Here is a 14,900-nt window from a genome sequence, read left to right as displayed (position 1 = left end):
GTATTTGTTTCGTAATAATTGTGTTATTTATGATTGTTATTAAACAAAGCATTTTCAATTAAAGAAAAGAAGCTGGACATCAACAAAGTTAATTCTAACCCCAAGGTTCCATGAGTGGCAATCGCTAAACAGCTGGGAATACCACCAACACTGAATACCATTGTTACCAAACAAGATTAAACATGTTTCGAGGCCAGAAATATTTCATCGACATGTATGAAAAGGAAGAGTTGAAATTATGAATGGATGACTTGTGGCATCATTAAACAATATCTGCATTCCCTCGATGCCAAAATAGGAGTAAAGAACAGAAAGATTATTGTGTTTATGGATCACTACCCTGCCCATCCGAATAATGTAGCAAACTTGAGGATTGTGAAAATACAGTTTCTTCCTGCTAATTCCACATCAGTGCTGCAACCATGGATAAGGGTGTGATCCAGAAAATAAAGCAGTATTACGGCAAGAGACTGTTATGCAAACTAATTACAAAAATGAATCACGCAACACCCTACTATCCACCATACAAAGTGTCTATTTTAGATGCACTGAATTTCCTTGCATTTTCTTGGGATTTGTTTGACCCAACCATCATCGTCAGCTGCTTTAAGAAGGCAGGCTTTGGAGGTGACATTGTAACCCCAACTGATGAGTGTGATGATGGAAATGTGGGTGCATGCAATAATGTGTGAAAAAGTTTGCGAGGAAAACAAAAAATCACGTGTAGTTGTGATGAGACTGTTGAAGCTGACAATGATGTCCTGCTTTGTTGCTGAAGTAATAGCAAGCAGAGCAACAATGATGTGGTTGCAGTAGAAGATGATGACTAAAAAGGATGAAGAAAGTGAAGCAAGAGCTTCACCAAAACCAACTTATTCTGACACCTTAGCGCATCTGGACGGATTGCGAGACTTTATTCAAGGATCTGCAAATGTGCCAGACAGTTTTTGGTAAAGTGTCTGGCTCTTTGAAAATTTCATAATGCAGCAAACCGTGAAAAACTCTAAGCAGACAATACCTGTTCACTTTTTTTGAAGAATTTAATTTAGAATATGTATTGTTTTACTTTTTTCACAGTCATTTATTAAACACCCACACATGTTTTATATATATATACTCACACACATATGTTAGAATTAGTTTCTTTCAATAAGAAATTTAATCTTTGTTGTGTCTGGATCTAGTTTTTAATCACAGTTAGTCAAATTTAAAAGTTCTTATTGTATACATGGACCCAAGTTGCATGAACAGAAAATAAGGATGTAATAAAGTTATTTATTTTGGTTTGGTGTAATTTTAGGATTGTGTGAATATTTGATAGCACAATAAATATTGAAACATTAAAAATATTATTTGATTAAAAAATCTCTTAAAGTGAATGAAATTAATTTTTTTTTTTTTTTTTAGATAAAAGTGTATTTGAGTGCTTAATAAATTTTTATTTGGTTTATATGGACTTACTGCACTAGTTTGGTCCAATATTTTATTTTGTAATGTTAAATAACTGGATATTAATATTATTAATGTTTTGAAAGGAACATTTAAAGGGTTGAATGTTTCTACACCATAGCTAGTATTTTTTTATTATTATATTTCTGACACTTGAGATCTAGATTCTAATTCAAGCGGTAGATTCAAGGTACTATTTATTTGTTATTTGGATTTTAAAAAAATTTGTATTTGATCCCTCACTGATGATAAACTATAATGATAAACCACTTCAACTGTAAGGCAGACCTGGAAAAAGAGGATGTCTATCATGTCAGTCTCAATTTTAAGATAACTTTGAATGTAAAAATGGCTTGGACATTTAGAAAGTTCATTGTGAGTTGAAAAATAATAAACATATTTAATATAAGATAACTCAAAACTCAAAATGACTTCAAAATTATGTTAAAAGTGACCAAACTCCATTTGAAATGTTTACTATAATTAGTCTTTTATAATTTCATAATTTTAAAATTTCGTCTTTGAATAATTTGCGTTATAAATTATAATGATAACTTCGCAATATCGTATCAATTTTTTCCTTAAGTGGTTTTATCAATTAACCAAGTAGGCCTGGCAAATATTCTTTATTTAAGCCAAATTACATTGGCCTACATGTTTTTTTATTTCATATTTTATAATAAAAAACTATTCGCAATTCTAAAAAAAATTTAGTTTAGTGGTGAATCCAACAAAGAATATATTTTTTTAGTTTAATTTCACAAAAGTCTCTTCAACTATAGCTTGATTATAGTTTTATTTTAACAAAATAGGATTATTCGCACAACCCTATATATATTTGTTGTTCACTTCTGTTTCTAGTTTGTTGTTCAGCCAGCTAAATAGTTTCTCTTGGTGGAAGCATTATCATTTATTGCAGACCGGCATAAAACTGTTGGGTCGTGTTTGCAGGGTGAAGCCTGCGAACTTCGACGTACCTTGGGAGGTTGAGGATGACTCTAAACTGCTGCGAGGTGTTTACCAATATGGGATGGGATCGTGGGAAGCGATAAAGATGGATCCTTCCCTGGACCTTGGCGTGAAGATTTTAAACAATGAAGGCAGTAAGCCGCAAGCAAAGAATCTGCAGGCTCGCTGTGACTACCTGCTGAAGATTTTACGCAAGCAGCTTGATTTCAAAATGGGTGTGGTGAGTAGTGTGTTGTTCATTCACGATGTAGCTATAGCCGTTAACTATTATGACTACCTTGAACATGAATCTGCCATGCAGTATTTTCTTGAATTTTGCCTTTGGCAGCAATCTGTCGATTTTGATAGGTAAGGGCTTGTAAATTTTGTTAATGACGAAATCACAAAATTTTACAAGTACGTACAATGCAATATGTTGGTAATTTACAGAAAACTTAATTTAAAACACTGTGAGGGATTTCATTTTTTGTGATATTTGATGCGCTATGCAAAATTGGTGACTATGCAAAATAAATGTTTATAATATAAAAGATATGTTTTCTTGTCAAAAAGCTAAATTTATTTCAAATTAATTTTGATACACCAGAAAATAACCGAACCTAATAATTCTTGGTGTGTATATATGTACGTATACAAATTAATGGGCATGGCTATTGTTTGTTTCATTTACCATACCCAATGTTACTAGACATACATTAGCCATATTTTAATATTTGTGTCATATTTTGATAGATTGTTTGAAAAAGCAAAAATATTTACTTTTAGTTTTTTTTTAACTTTAATGTAAATGAGTAATTTTTTCAGAATTTCATCTTTTTAAAAAAAAATTAATTCTGATTGTCATTGGTGACCTCCCAAAGGTGTACAGATTTTTTGTCTCCCTTTTAATTGGTAGTAGTGATTGTTTCTCAGAGGTGTGAGCAAAAGTAGCTAAAAATGCCAAAAAGAATTTCAGTGTTTGAGCTAGTGACAGTGTATGGACATGGAGGATTCTACTTCTTCAATAAAGAAAAAAAAATAAAGTGCTAGTATTGTAATATTGTTGATTTGAAAACAAAGGATTCTTGTGAGAAATACTGTAAATGTTGAGCAGCCCATGTTGCTAGCAAAGTGGCAAATCAAAATTCCCTTTATGTTCAAACTACGTGCCACACTTTTAGATCTAAAGAATGGGTTCAACTTTTTAATTGCAGAGCTATACAACATCCCTCAAAGCAGCTACTATGGCTAAAATTGTGACCAATACCAAATCTTGTTTCTTAAGTTATCTTTGCTAATAATGGAGCTAGCCAAATCTTTTGTCGAATACAAGCAATATTTGTACAACCCTCGAGAAATCATAGCCAGACAGGCAAAAGTGGATACTACAGCTCTGAAAAACTGGCTAAAAGCCCTGCCATTACTGTCTGGCCTACCATTCTAACAGTTTGTCTAGGGTTATTCTGCAGCCTGCCAATCTGTAATCCATTAAAGTGTAGAAGTTGAAATCTTGTGTGGATTCTGTTATCTTTGAATAATAACTTTCCAATATATGCATTTAATGCAGTCAAGTGCATTTTGATATCATTTCTCATTGACAGCAATTGTGCTTTTTCAGCTTATGGCAGCATAGTGACAGACCAGCATACAGCTCTTTGTGCAAACAATGCAGAATTAATGCTTATGTCATGTGTTGTTGCTCAAATAAAAGCATGCAAATTTTTTGTGAAAAAAAAAAAAATTAAAAATTCTGTAATTTAATATACTGAAATTAAGTACCAAACAGGTTGATTTTATTAATTGAAATTGGCCAATTTTATTCACCTTTTTCATTGGTCCTTTCAGGGGCTAAGGAGAGGTAGAAAAGGGATTGTGAAGCACTTATCAGTATTATAGCAGTATTCAAATATTATAATGAATGGTGAAGATTGCACTATATGTGGTAGATTAGAGAGTGTCTCTTGATAGCTTTGTAATTCATTTTAAAAATAAATAAATAATTTTAAAAAAAGATGTGTTACTGCAGTATAATTACTAAAAAATAACATCACTTAATTGTTGCATTGATTAAACTAAAATTATGAAACATTAATTTTATTTGTGCTATTGTATTTTCAGTCTATGATATGTGATATAATGCTAAGGTTATTATTTGTATTTCGAATTCATCTTAAATTGCTTCAAACATACTATATGAAATCAGAAATTAGTTAAATTTTCAGTGCGGAGATAAATTTAAACAGGATACCCATTTTTTAGTTTATGTGATAGTTTTAAGTATGATAAAAAATGCAGTTCAAAAATAAATTATAGAAATAATTGGATCAGGACCTTAATTGCTAACAAAAATATCTTTTATTTTGGTTCTTAGTTTTAATTTCTGGTTAAAAAGTTTAGATTGTTATAGATTGTAAGTAGACTTACATCATTTATTTATTTTGCGTAGACGAAGCCCAAGCGGGAGCGAACGCGGAAAGTGGTCAAGTCTCTGAGGGAAGTGACGGAGGATGATGTGATAAGCTCGGCTGAGGAAGCTAACGTGAACAGCAGTGGACAAGCGACGAGCACTGCACCTACTGTCCTGCCCAAGAAGCCACCCAAGGTGAAGACCGAGAAGAAGGTGAAGGAGGAAGGAGAGGAGGTAAAGAGTGAGGAGGAGAGCAAGGAGAAGGAGGAGGTGGTGGTAAAGGTGGAGAAGGAGAAGAAGAAGGCACCAAAGAAGGAGAAGAAAGAGAGCAAGGCAAAGAGCAAAAAGCTGATGGGTCCGATGCACTTCACCGCAAACAGCGAGCCTCGTGCGCTGGAAATAGTTGGCGATTTGGAGCCACAAATTTTCAATGAGGTAAGTTTTTATATGGCGAAAATATTGCTTTTGGATTTGAATCAATGCACTCTCGGTGTACAGTAGGAACACACAAATTGTTTAATTTAAAGAATTATTTGTTATAAACTCAAGAACAAGCATGAAACACTTAAGTTTCTATATTTTGGTTAATTGTTTCAACTCTAAAGGGTACGTGCTTGTTTGACTCTATTTTCATTAATCACAGATACAATCTTGTAAGCTTTTACAGGCGTATACTATAAATTTAAGTTACAGGAAAGGTTGACTCTCTTGAAAAAAAAAAATTATTTATTTTTTTATCTGTTACTGATACATTTAGAGGTGAACTGTGTTCAAATGTGGTGATTTTAGTTCCACTTGGTTTTATTTATTTTCTGTGTTCATAAAAGTAATGTAGTCTCTCTTATTACTTTTTCCAATTAATTTTGCATTTATTTCAAGTTTTATTTAAAACGTAGCTTTTAGAAGACATACGTAGTACGTAGGCTACATAATTTTCTGTCCGATATTTATTAAAGAGAATACCTAGTATAATATGTCAGTTTCGGGCTGCACGGGGTCTTGGCAGGTCAGGCACTGTAGATGTGTTCAGAAGGACGGGTGCAGGCGAGGTAGCGTCATGTCGAGCGGTGCAGTGTCTTGCTGGGCGCAGTGCAAGGAGAAGATGCGGCCGGTGAAGAAGGCCCTGAAGGCGCTGGACAACCCTGACCAGTCGCTGACGGAGCAGGAGCAGGTGAACCACACGCGCCAGTGCCTGCTGCAGATCGGGGACCAGATCAACCGCTGCCTCGACGAGTACAAGGACCCGGACAAGGTCAAGGAGTGGCGCAGGTCAGTGCCTCCCGGGCGTCTGTGCTGTCTTCAAAAAACTTCTCAGATAGGAAAAGGACAATTTTTGCTCCTTCATAGTCTGTTAAAAGGATATGTAAATAAATTGACAAATTATAACATTTTCTTATAAATAACTAGGACCTAAAGGCATACAAAAAAGTACAATTTGATGTTGTGTTTGAACACTTTTCTGAAAGAAAATTTATGCATCAAACATATATTGTAATTTTGCATTTAAACCCATATGTATATGATCAACTTTAAATAAATTGACAACAAAAAAGTGACTCAAACACAAAATGGAATTAACGTAGCGTACTGATAACTATTGTCATATTTTACACTGACCATTAAAAATGTACATCATTTAATTGAACAAAGTGTTTTTATCCTAATTTTGTTTGCTTATTTAAGGTTTTATGTGTATTCACTTAATTTTTAGGTATGTTTGCCATATTAATTTTTAGATGTAGAAATGGTTCTAGAATGTTCTAGAACAATTGGACTGATGCAGTCATATTGCTGGTTACATAAAGGCTAGAGAGAGACAGATCTTGTGCATGGGAAAATGAATCATGTGATAGGAATCATGGACAGAGTTGCATAGGAACCTGGTCCTTTTTCACTATTGTAAAGTGTTGTGTTATTGGTCTTAATTGTAAGGTGCTCTGCGATTGGCCTACAACTCAAGATTCCTTCCAGGAGAAAAGGACGTGGCTTTGTAGCTCGCAATTGTTAGTCTTTACTTGGACACCCAAGTGAGATATTTCAAGTGGTAGCCTATCAATTTTAATAAATGATTTAATTGGTCCAGGTTGTGCTGTAGAACAATTTTTTGAACATTTTTCATGTTTATATATTTTACCACTGACCGCAGCATAGGCTCAGGTGGAGCCTCTTTTTCTAAATGTGGCCACGCTGAGAAGACAATTGTCTCTCAATAATTTGTATCGTGAGTTGATAAGCAACCACAGGATTTAAGATCAAACATTAAGTAAATGTAAAGCCTTAGTGATGAACTGATTTGTTTGCGTAAGTGGAGTTGTTGGTTTCTTTGAGTTATTTCATCATGTAAATGTTACTGCATTTTTGAAATCATGTTCAGTGTTTGGCAAATATTAATTGACTGCATTCATTATTTTATTTTTATTTATGTCTGGAAATCTCCAGAGTATACAGCCTCAATCTTGAAAGGAATTTTTTTATGGAACATACATTTTTTTGATTACCCAACAATTTATTTTTTATGTTTTCTTGAATGTAACAGTCAAACCAATCAGAGCTAGCCTAAGGTCTGGACTTTTACATTTTGTTTGAATCATTATTTGAAGCTGCTTAATTACTTTGATTTACATGGATTAAATATAACTTTACATTGTTACTTTTTTAATGTAATATTAAATGGTTAACTAATTTTTTTTTTTTTTAAAGCTCTGAAGTAATCAACAAATTCATAAAGTGTTTATTAATGTAGTGAAATTTTGATGAGACATCGCTGAAAAATCTTGAAAAAATCTGGCATTGGATATTGGCAAGAGAGTGGTTACGCTGTTAACTAGGTTCATTTCTAGTTTAAAACTTGTCAGTGTCAGGTCTGCCATATTCTCTAATATGTACAAATGTTGTTTAGGGTCATTTTGAGAGGAAGGAACAGCATTACCTACTCCAAGTTATGTCTTGTAGTCTTCTGTTTTGGTCATAATGGTACATACATGATGTGTTGGTTTTTAGAATAAAATGTTGTTTTGGATTGGTGTGATGGCATGTATAATATTAAAAAATCAATGTGGTGTTTTCTTTCCCCCCAGCAACCTGTGGTACTTTGTATCAAAGTTCACAGAGTTTGATGCAAAAAAGCTGTTTAAACTGTACAAACATGCTGTGAAGAAGGACCAAGATAAGAAAGATAAAGTTACAGAGAAGAAAGTGAAGTCAGTCAAGACTGAAAAAGAAGAGGTAACATTGATGGTGCTCTAGTTTTTTTTTTTTTTTATTTTTTTTTTTTTTTTAATTTTCATATCACATAGCTAGTCTTGCATGTTATGTCAATCTGTGGAAAATTAATATTAATTATTTAACTTTATTTCTGGGTGATTTTGATTAGTAATTTTTTAAAGTGATAACTTTGATTTAGTTGGAAATATATTGTATATAAGTCCCGTTTCTCGATTCCACCGGTTCTCTTTTGTTTCCTACTTGGCAGCAAACAACTCATGCGCTGTACAATTTGCAAATTTCGGGCCATGTGATTAGATCTAAACATAAAAAATTTCTAAATTTGTTTTTTCATAATCATTTCACATTTAAACTGAAAAATATGTTTTTTATTGCCCTACTTGGAAATTATAAGTTAAATGTAATTAGTTATCAAATTAAATATTAAGGCTTTAAATTTTACACACACACTATGCTGTGTTTAGATACATGTTCCAGAGATAATTCCAGACAATATGCTTTTATCCGTTTGAGTTGAACTAATAAAAAAAATAATATTTGTGCATTAACTATTTATTTTACATTATTTTCTTCAGGTATTTTGCGATATTACAAATGTTTTTCTACTCTTAATAGTTGTGAAGGCGATGAAGTAAAGGGGTCCCTAGAAACATTTTATTTTTGATTGCTCAAGATGGTACCACAACTATGGGCTAGGAGAATTGTTTGTGGTCGAATTATGGTAAAGTGGGGTGCTTATAAGTCAGTTTTTTGTTTTATTTTATTTTGCATGTACCTGCTAATCCAGGTTTTTGGCCAATTCAGAATGAAATTTTTTCTACAGTTGTTTTTTTTTCTAATCTTATGACACAAATATTTTGTTTGTTTTGTTTTCTTAGAAAACTAGTGATACCAAAGATGGCAGCCATAGCCGTAGTCCGAACAAACGAAGAATGGATGATGATAAAGATAACGAGAAAGATGTGCATAACACTCCAAAGAGGCCTTTCCTATCACAGGATTCGAGGTAAACCAGGTACCATTTTACATCGTACATTCATTATATTGCCATGTGTGGAAAAGAGTGAATAAATTGTCTACCACTGTTATGTTTTAACAAAATTTATAATGCATATGTAGGGCAGGCTTGCAGGCTTCACTTGTTGAAAGTAGCTAATATTTTCTTGTTTATTAGATAATTCACTATTAATACACAGTCCCGGACATCTAGTTAGTAGGATAAAATGAAATAATATGTTACATACAGTATATCTGGGTGTTCAGATTAATTTTGTCATTATTCTAGGAGATTAGGCATATGTTAAATTGAGTATGAAATGCCTGCTTTAAAAGTTTTGTTTTTACAGATTAATTAATTTAAATTTTAGGCCTTCCGTTTACTAATTTCTCACTCACGGAAAGTTATCTTTTTGCTTCTTGGTTTATGTGTTATTTAGCAAATACTACTTCAGAAAGCAATTTGGAAAATTTTTTGTTTGGAAGTGATTTATTTTTCTATTTTGAAAAGAATACGACAATTTTTATTCATAGACTACTTGCTTTTATTTTCTCTTGTCCCCATTCTTTCTATTTTTCACAATACCTACTCTTGGTTATTTTGTTTAGTACATGTATACAAGAAGTGTGTTATGACTCATTCATTATGTGTTTAGTTAGTCAAAATATAATTTGAATTAATGTCAATTATTGGAAATTCAATTCAGTTTTCATATGCTAAATTATTTTATTGTACTTAAAAGAAAAAATAAACATTTGCTTTATAGTTTACTATAACTTAACAGTTTGCTTTAAAGTATAAGTCTTTGCCTGTATATTATTATTCATGAGTTATTCCAGATTCACAAAACTTACATAGGTTCATTTCGTTGATTAGAGTATTTACTAAGTATTGCTGGCAATTATACACATTCAATAGCTTTTGGTAGTTTATGTTGTTTATTGTTGGTGGAAGTGGTTTTTCTTTATCATGATTTTATTTGAGGTATCAATCAGTGTAAAATACATATGTTACGAAAAATAATTTAAGGGTATGATAACCAAAAGAAATACATATTATGTGTGAATTTATGCTGCTTACTGCTTCCGTGCTTTACCGCAGTTGTTTGCTTGGACTAATACGTGTTATGTTTTAAAAATAATACTGGTTACACTTGTTCTGCGTCTACTATTTATTTCAAAGCCATCAAGGAATTGATATTCACCTGCAGGTATACTCTCTCTACGGGATTGGCAGAACTGCATCTACAGTTGCAAATAGCGATTCGCTTGAGAAGTTGCATTATGCGCTACTGTACTGGTTGTGATTATTTACATTTGTAGCAACAAAAATGACTTTAAAAGTCGGTGAGATTTCATTAGCAAATAGCACAACCAAATTATATCATTAAGATAATTTAAAACTATAATTCTCAGTCATTTAAAGTTTTTCAATAGGAAAATTTTATCTCTATGTATGGGGAATTAAAGTTCAAAGTATCAAAGTGGTTCCTTGTTATGTTTTTCCTCAAATGATTTTATAAAGGGAATTAAATATGTTGGTCCTGTATGTGAGTAAATACAATAGTAAAACAGTAAAGCGGAAATTACATTTTAAAAGTTAATTATGTTCGTATGTTTTGAATCTATTATAAATAAATTATGGAGAAATTTAGTGATATATTAAGTGTACACACAATTATTTTGTAATGGTTTTCATGCATATGAAAATTTAGAGAAGAATTCTGAATGAGGTGCAGTACTTTTTTTTTTGTTTGCTATAGAACTTAAACTTGTGAGCTTAATCTAGTGATTTTGTGAGAAATATATTATTATTCATTGTTTAAATATTAGCAGATATTCACTACAATTTTTTGTTGGAAATTTTGTTTTTGACTCTGCTGGTAAACCACAATGCCTACATTTGTAGCACACACTGTAGTAGCATTGATTGGTTGCTTGTAGTCGAAGCTATGAAAAGGACCACGGGAAGAAATCCCAGCAGAGTGATCGACCGTCGCCGCGGGAGCGCGACCGGGACCGGGACCGTGAGCGCGATCGTGATCGGGATCGGGATCGCGATCGCGATGGGAAGGACGGGAGCGGACGGGTGCGGAAGGACAGTGGTGGTCCCTTGCAAGCCACGGCCCCGATGCACCAGCCGTCGCGGCCGATGCTGAACAGCTCCCCCCAGCGGCCCTCCCCCTACAGTGCGGGGCCTCACGTGCGTCCCAGCGGCATCGACGGATCGGGGGACCGCTGGCCGTCCGGTCCACTTAACAGGGACAGGTGCGTTTGGCGACTTGCATTTATCTCCTTCTCCCTGTTCGTTTTCCCTTCTTCCATTGGATACTGTATTTGCTGAAATAAGCCTGTTGTATAGAGTAAGCCTCGCACTAAATTTTTAAAAACAGAATTTACAACCATATTTCAAGTTTATTTTAGACTTATATAATTATTCCTAAATCATAAATCTAAAATTTCATAAAACAATGATGTAATAGTAATATCATTCTTGGGATCATTATTGAAATCTATCTGGTTATTTTTCAGCACTCCTTATTCTTGCCACTAGAGTAATATTAAATGTATCAATATTTTAAATTAAAATTCTTTATGTAAATACATACATGTCAATAAAGGTATCAGGCAGTAAATACCGTGTTTTCTCGCATAATCGTCGCAGATTTTATTCTAAAATCAAGTTTGAAAAGTAGGGGTGCGACCATTGTGCGGAAAAAATTTTTTTGTTAGGTAAAGTTATTCATAAAAACAAATCCCGTTCATGGAAAGTACGTTTATTTAAAAAAAGGCGGAGTATACAAGAGCACGCCAAACAATCTATATTGATAATTCCTTAAACAAAAACCTTTCTTCAACTTTAAATAGAAAAACCAAAACTCTAACGCGAACGCGTGAACTAACGTGTCGTAGTTTACACACTTGCCACGAAAGAATGCGGGCTATCAAATGTAGTTAACTCGGCACCTGACAGAGAGCGCGCGCGTAGGATCCAATCGGCGAGATATCGATATTCGACTACGTGCGCACGCTCTATACGGGAAGCAACATAACCAAACATGAATGATGCGCTGGCTACATTTTTATAAGCGGTACGCCGTGGTAACGCAGACAATCAGATAAAGGAAATACCGTTTAAAAACGTCTTTAAAAGAACATTTACACGTCAGACAACTTTGTATTTCTGTTAGTAAAATAAATAAGTGGTAATGACCGAAATTAAATTTTAGATTACACCTACACCGCGGCGACGCAGACGATCAGATAAAGGAAATAACTTTTAAAAACGTCTTTGTAAGAAAATTTACACGCCAAACAACGTCGTATTTTTCCGTTAATTTATTAAGTAAGTGGTATTGAACGAATAAATATTAGATTTGTACTTTAAAATACATCGTTTTATATGGAAAAGATACATACACAAAGCGTTCGGCATCTACTAGCGGGACCAAAAACATCATGCGACGTTTAAGCGAGAAGTTTTTTTATCCCAATTTTGACAGCCTAAAATATGGTTGCGACGATTACGCGCGTGCGACGATTCTGTGATAAAACACTGTATTTTGTTTATGACATAACTGTTAAATTCCTAAAATTTTTACCTTTATGCGAGGAAAAAAATTCATGAACTACCGAGCTCTGGCCGTAGTTGTTTTGTTTACTGCAATGAAGCACCATTACTATCTCGGCCATGAATGATCAAAACCAGTGCTACGTTACAAAGAATTTAAACTAGTAAACAAATCAGGAAACTGCTGAAGAAGCACACGTAACAAATTCTCACCTTTTAAATAAAATTTTTATTGCATTACACCATCACTCAAGAACCAATCATAATTATTTTTCTCAATTTACATGTTTGACTCTGCAACAACGTACTTTCTTTCCATAACACGATTTCCCATTTCATCATTTTTAATCATTTTAGGGGTTTTATCAATCGTAGATGATAGCAACCATTAACCTTCGGCAATTGTTGCAACTTCTTCTTTAAAAAAACACACACCTTCAAACCACGTACAAGATATCCGTCATTCATTTAACAACAACAGCAGGTTACCCAACTTTGGAGCTTAATTGAACTTGTGCTATACGTCATAGGAATGCAGAATTGCCAAGTTTTAATAAGTTGTGCTTAATGTTTTTTCAACACACATTTTATGAAAAATTGTGTACATATTATTCAGGAAAATAGTTGTTTCAAAACACAATCCTTAGGGTCACATATGCTGTGTACTTTAAGCCTCGTGTGAGAGGAAGGTTATGATCACAGAAAAATGTCAAACATAATTTCAAACCATCTATAAATACGTATTACAAAAATATCTTCCTTAAGTTCAGCTGATGCTTCCATCATTGCTTAGAGTGCCAGTTTGCCAGTGTCACTGTTAGTTGCTTGCCTCACAACTGTTACCCTGTTCTGCCTCCCTCATCGGTTATAGGTATGGCTAATTTATTAATGCATTTTGGTGAAGATTATGTAGGTGGATGTCATTCTCAGGGTCAAGGTTTCTGAATGTGTTATAGTTTTCTGTGTAAACATCAGAATAATTTATCTAAAAATCTGTAGATTTTTTGTATGTTTTCGTTTAATACTCAGCATTTAGTGTCAGTGTTAATATTGTGTATAGATTTTTTATTTTGATATCACTATTGCTGAGAGATTACATGACTTAATATTAATTATCTGAGCTGTCATGTTAAAAATTGCTGTAGGCAACAGTGTTTACGGTTGGGTGATAGGGGTGGTCTTGCTTTTTGTCGGTTGCTGAAACACATGTCACAGCGGGGTATAGCTATGGTGTTGACTTAATGTTTTCCAACATGTATTTACAAATTGTTTTCTCTTCGCCACATATTTAGGTAATGATGAGGCACACTGTTGAATAAAATTATCAACAATAACAGAAAAATATTAAAATTAAATGATATAAAATAATCATATTAAAAACGATTTCTCTCTAAACTGTTGTCTTTCATTTCTGCATAGTGTGTGTTTTATAGACCATGTCAGTGTGCTGACAGTTTTAATCTATTTTTAACAATTTCACTGGTTGTAATTTAAAATACAGTTAGCTAATAATGCGGGGTTAGTTGTTTCTCTGAAAAATTGTGTTTACATCAGGCTTTTATGTATTAGTGCTTTTTAAATTTATGTTGCTGGAAGTTGTGAAAAATTTAAACCTTCTCTGTAAATAACCCTGGAAATTTATGAGAATTCAGGTAAAATATTTTTTGCCCAATTGGGGAAAAAACTTAGTGATCCCAACACACCAAATTTTGTGATTGCACACAGCCTTTTTTACTAGTATTTATTAAACAGTGCATATGTAGGCTAATAAAAAAAAATTGCTCTGACAAATTAATTTACTACTTATAAAACAAACAGAAATCTATTTGTTTCAGATGACTTCTTAATTATCATATGGTGAATTGCGATAAATTAAAAAAAAACACCGCATAGCAACGAAATGCAATTTATTATACCATATAGCACAGAAATGCAAATTATGTCATGGACTTAGCATTTAACCAAAACTTACCTAATTAAAATCATCAAAAAAGGAATATTTTAATTTTTGAAATTCAAAGAATGCCATTTCTGGACAAAAATTTGTACCAAAGTGCATGGATCAGAAATATTAATTTTATTTATTTTACTGTGTATCTCTTATTGAATCAATTTGAAACCATAAATACTTGCTAATTTATTTTTGTTTTATTTATAAAAAAAAATGCAGCACATAAATTTTACTCCTGATTTGGTGGAGTAAGTATTATAAAACAGCTTTTATAAAAATCCAACAAAATCCTCTGTTTTAAAAACAAAATTGGACCAAAAATCAAACCATAAAATCTTGTCTCTAATTATAGT

General features: G+C 33.1%; 1 protein-coding gene across 2 annotated transcripts in view; it reads left to right on the top strand.

Annotated features, from left to right (window-relative positions):
• Window positions 1–14,900, top strand: part of LOC134533016 (chromodomain-helicase-DNA-binding protein 1) — a 90,659-nt gene that overhangs the window by 61,186 nt on the left and 14,573 nt on the right. For both annotated transcript variants that reach the window (XM_063370150.1, XM_063370149.1), the window contains exons 23-28: window positions 2,401–2,638; window positions 4,844–5,239; window positions 5,895–6,073; window positions 7,882–8,029; window positions 8,908–9,035; window positions 10,970–11,293. In XM_063370150.1, the coding sequence (XP_063226220.1) occupies window positions 2,401–2,638; window positions 4,844–5,239; window positions 5,895–6,073; window positions 7,882–8,029; window positions 8,908–9,035; window positions 10,970–11,293 (1,413 nt within the window). The remainder of the gene's footprint in view (window positions 1–2,400; window positions 2,639–4,843; window positions 5,240–5,894; window positions 6,074–7,881; window positions 8,030–8,907; window positions 9,036–10,969; window positions 11,294–14,900) is intronic.

Source organism: Bacillus rossius, chromosome 6, assembly GCF_032445375.1.
Source record: "Bacillus rossius redtenbacheri isolate Brsri chromosome 6, Brsri_v3, whole genome shotgun sequence".
NCBI lineage: Eukaryota > Metazoa > Arthropoda > Insecta > Phasmatodea > Bacillidae > Bacillus > Bacillus rossius.
Note: the sequence above shows the minus strand (reverse complement) of the source record. Positions and strands in the feature narration are given on the sequence as shown.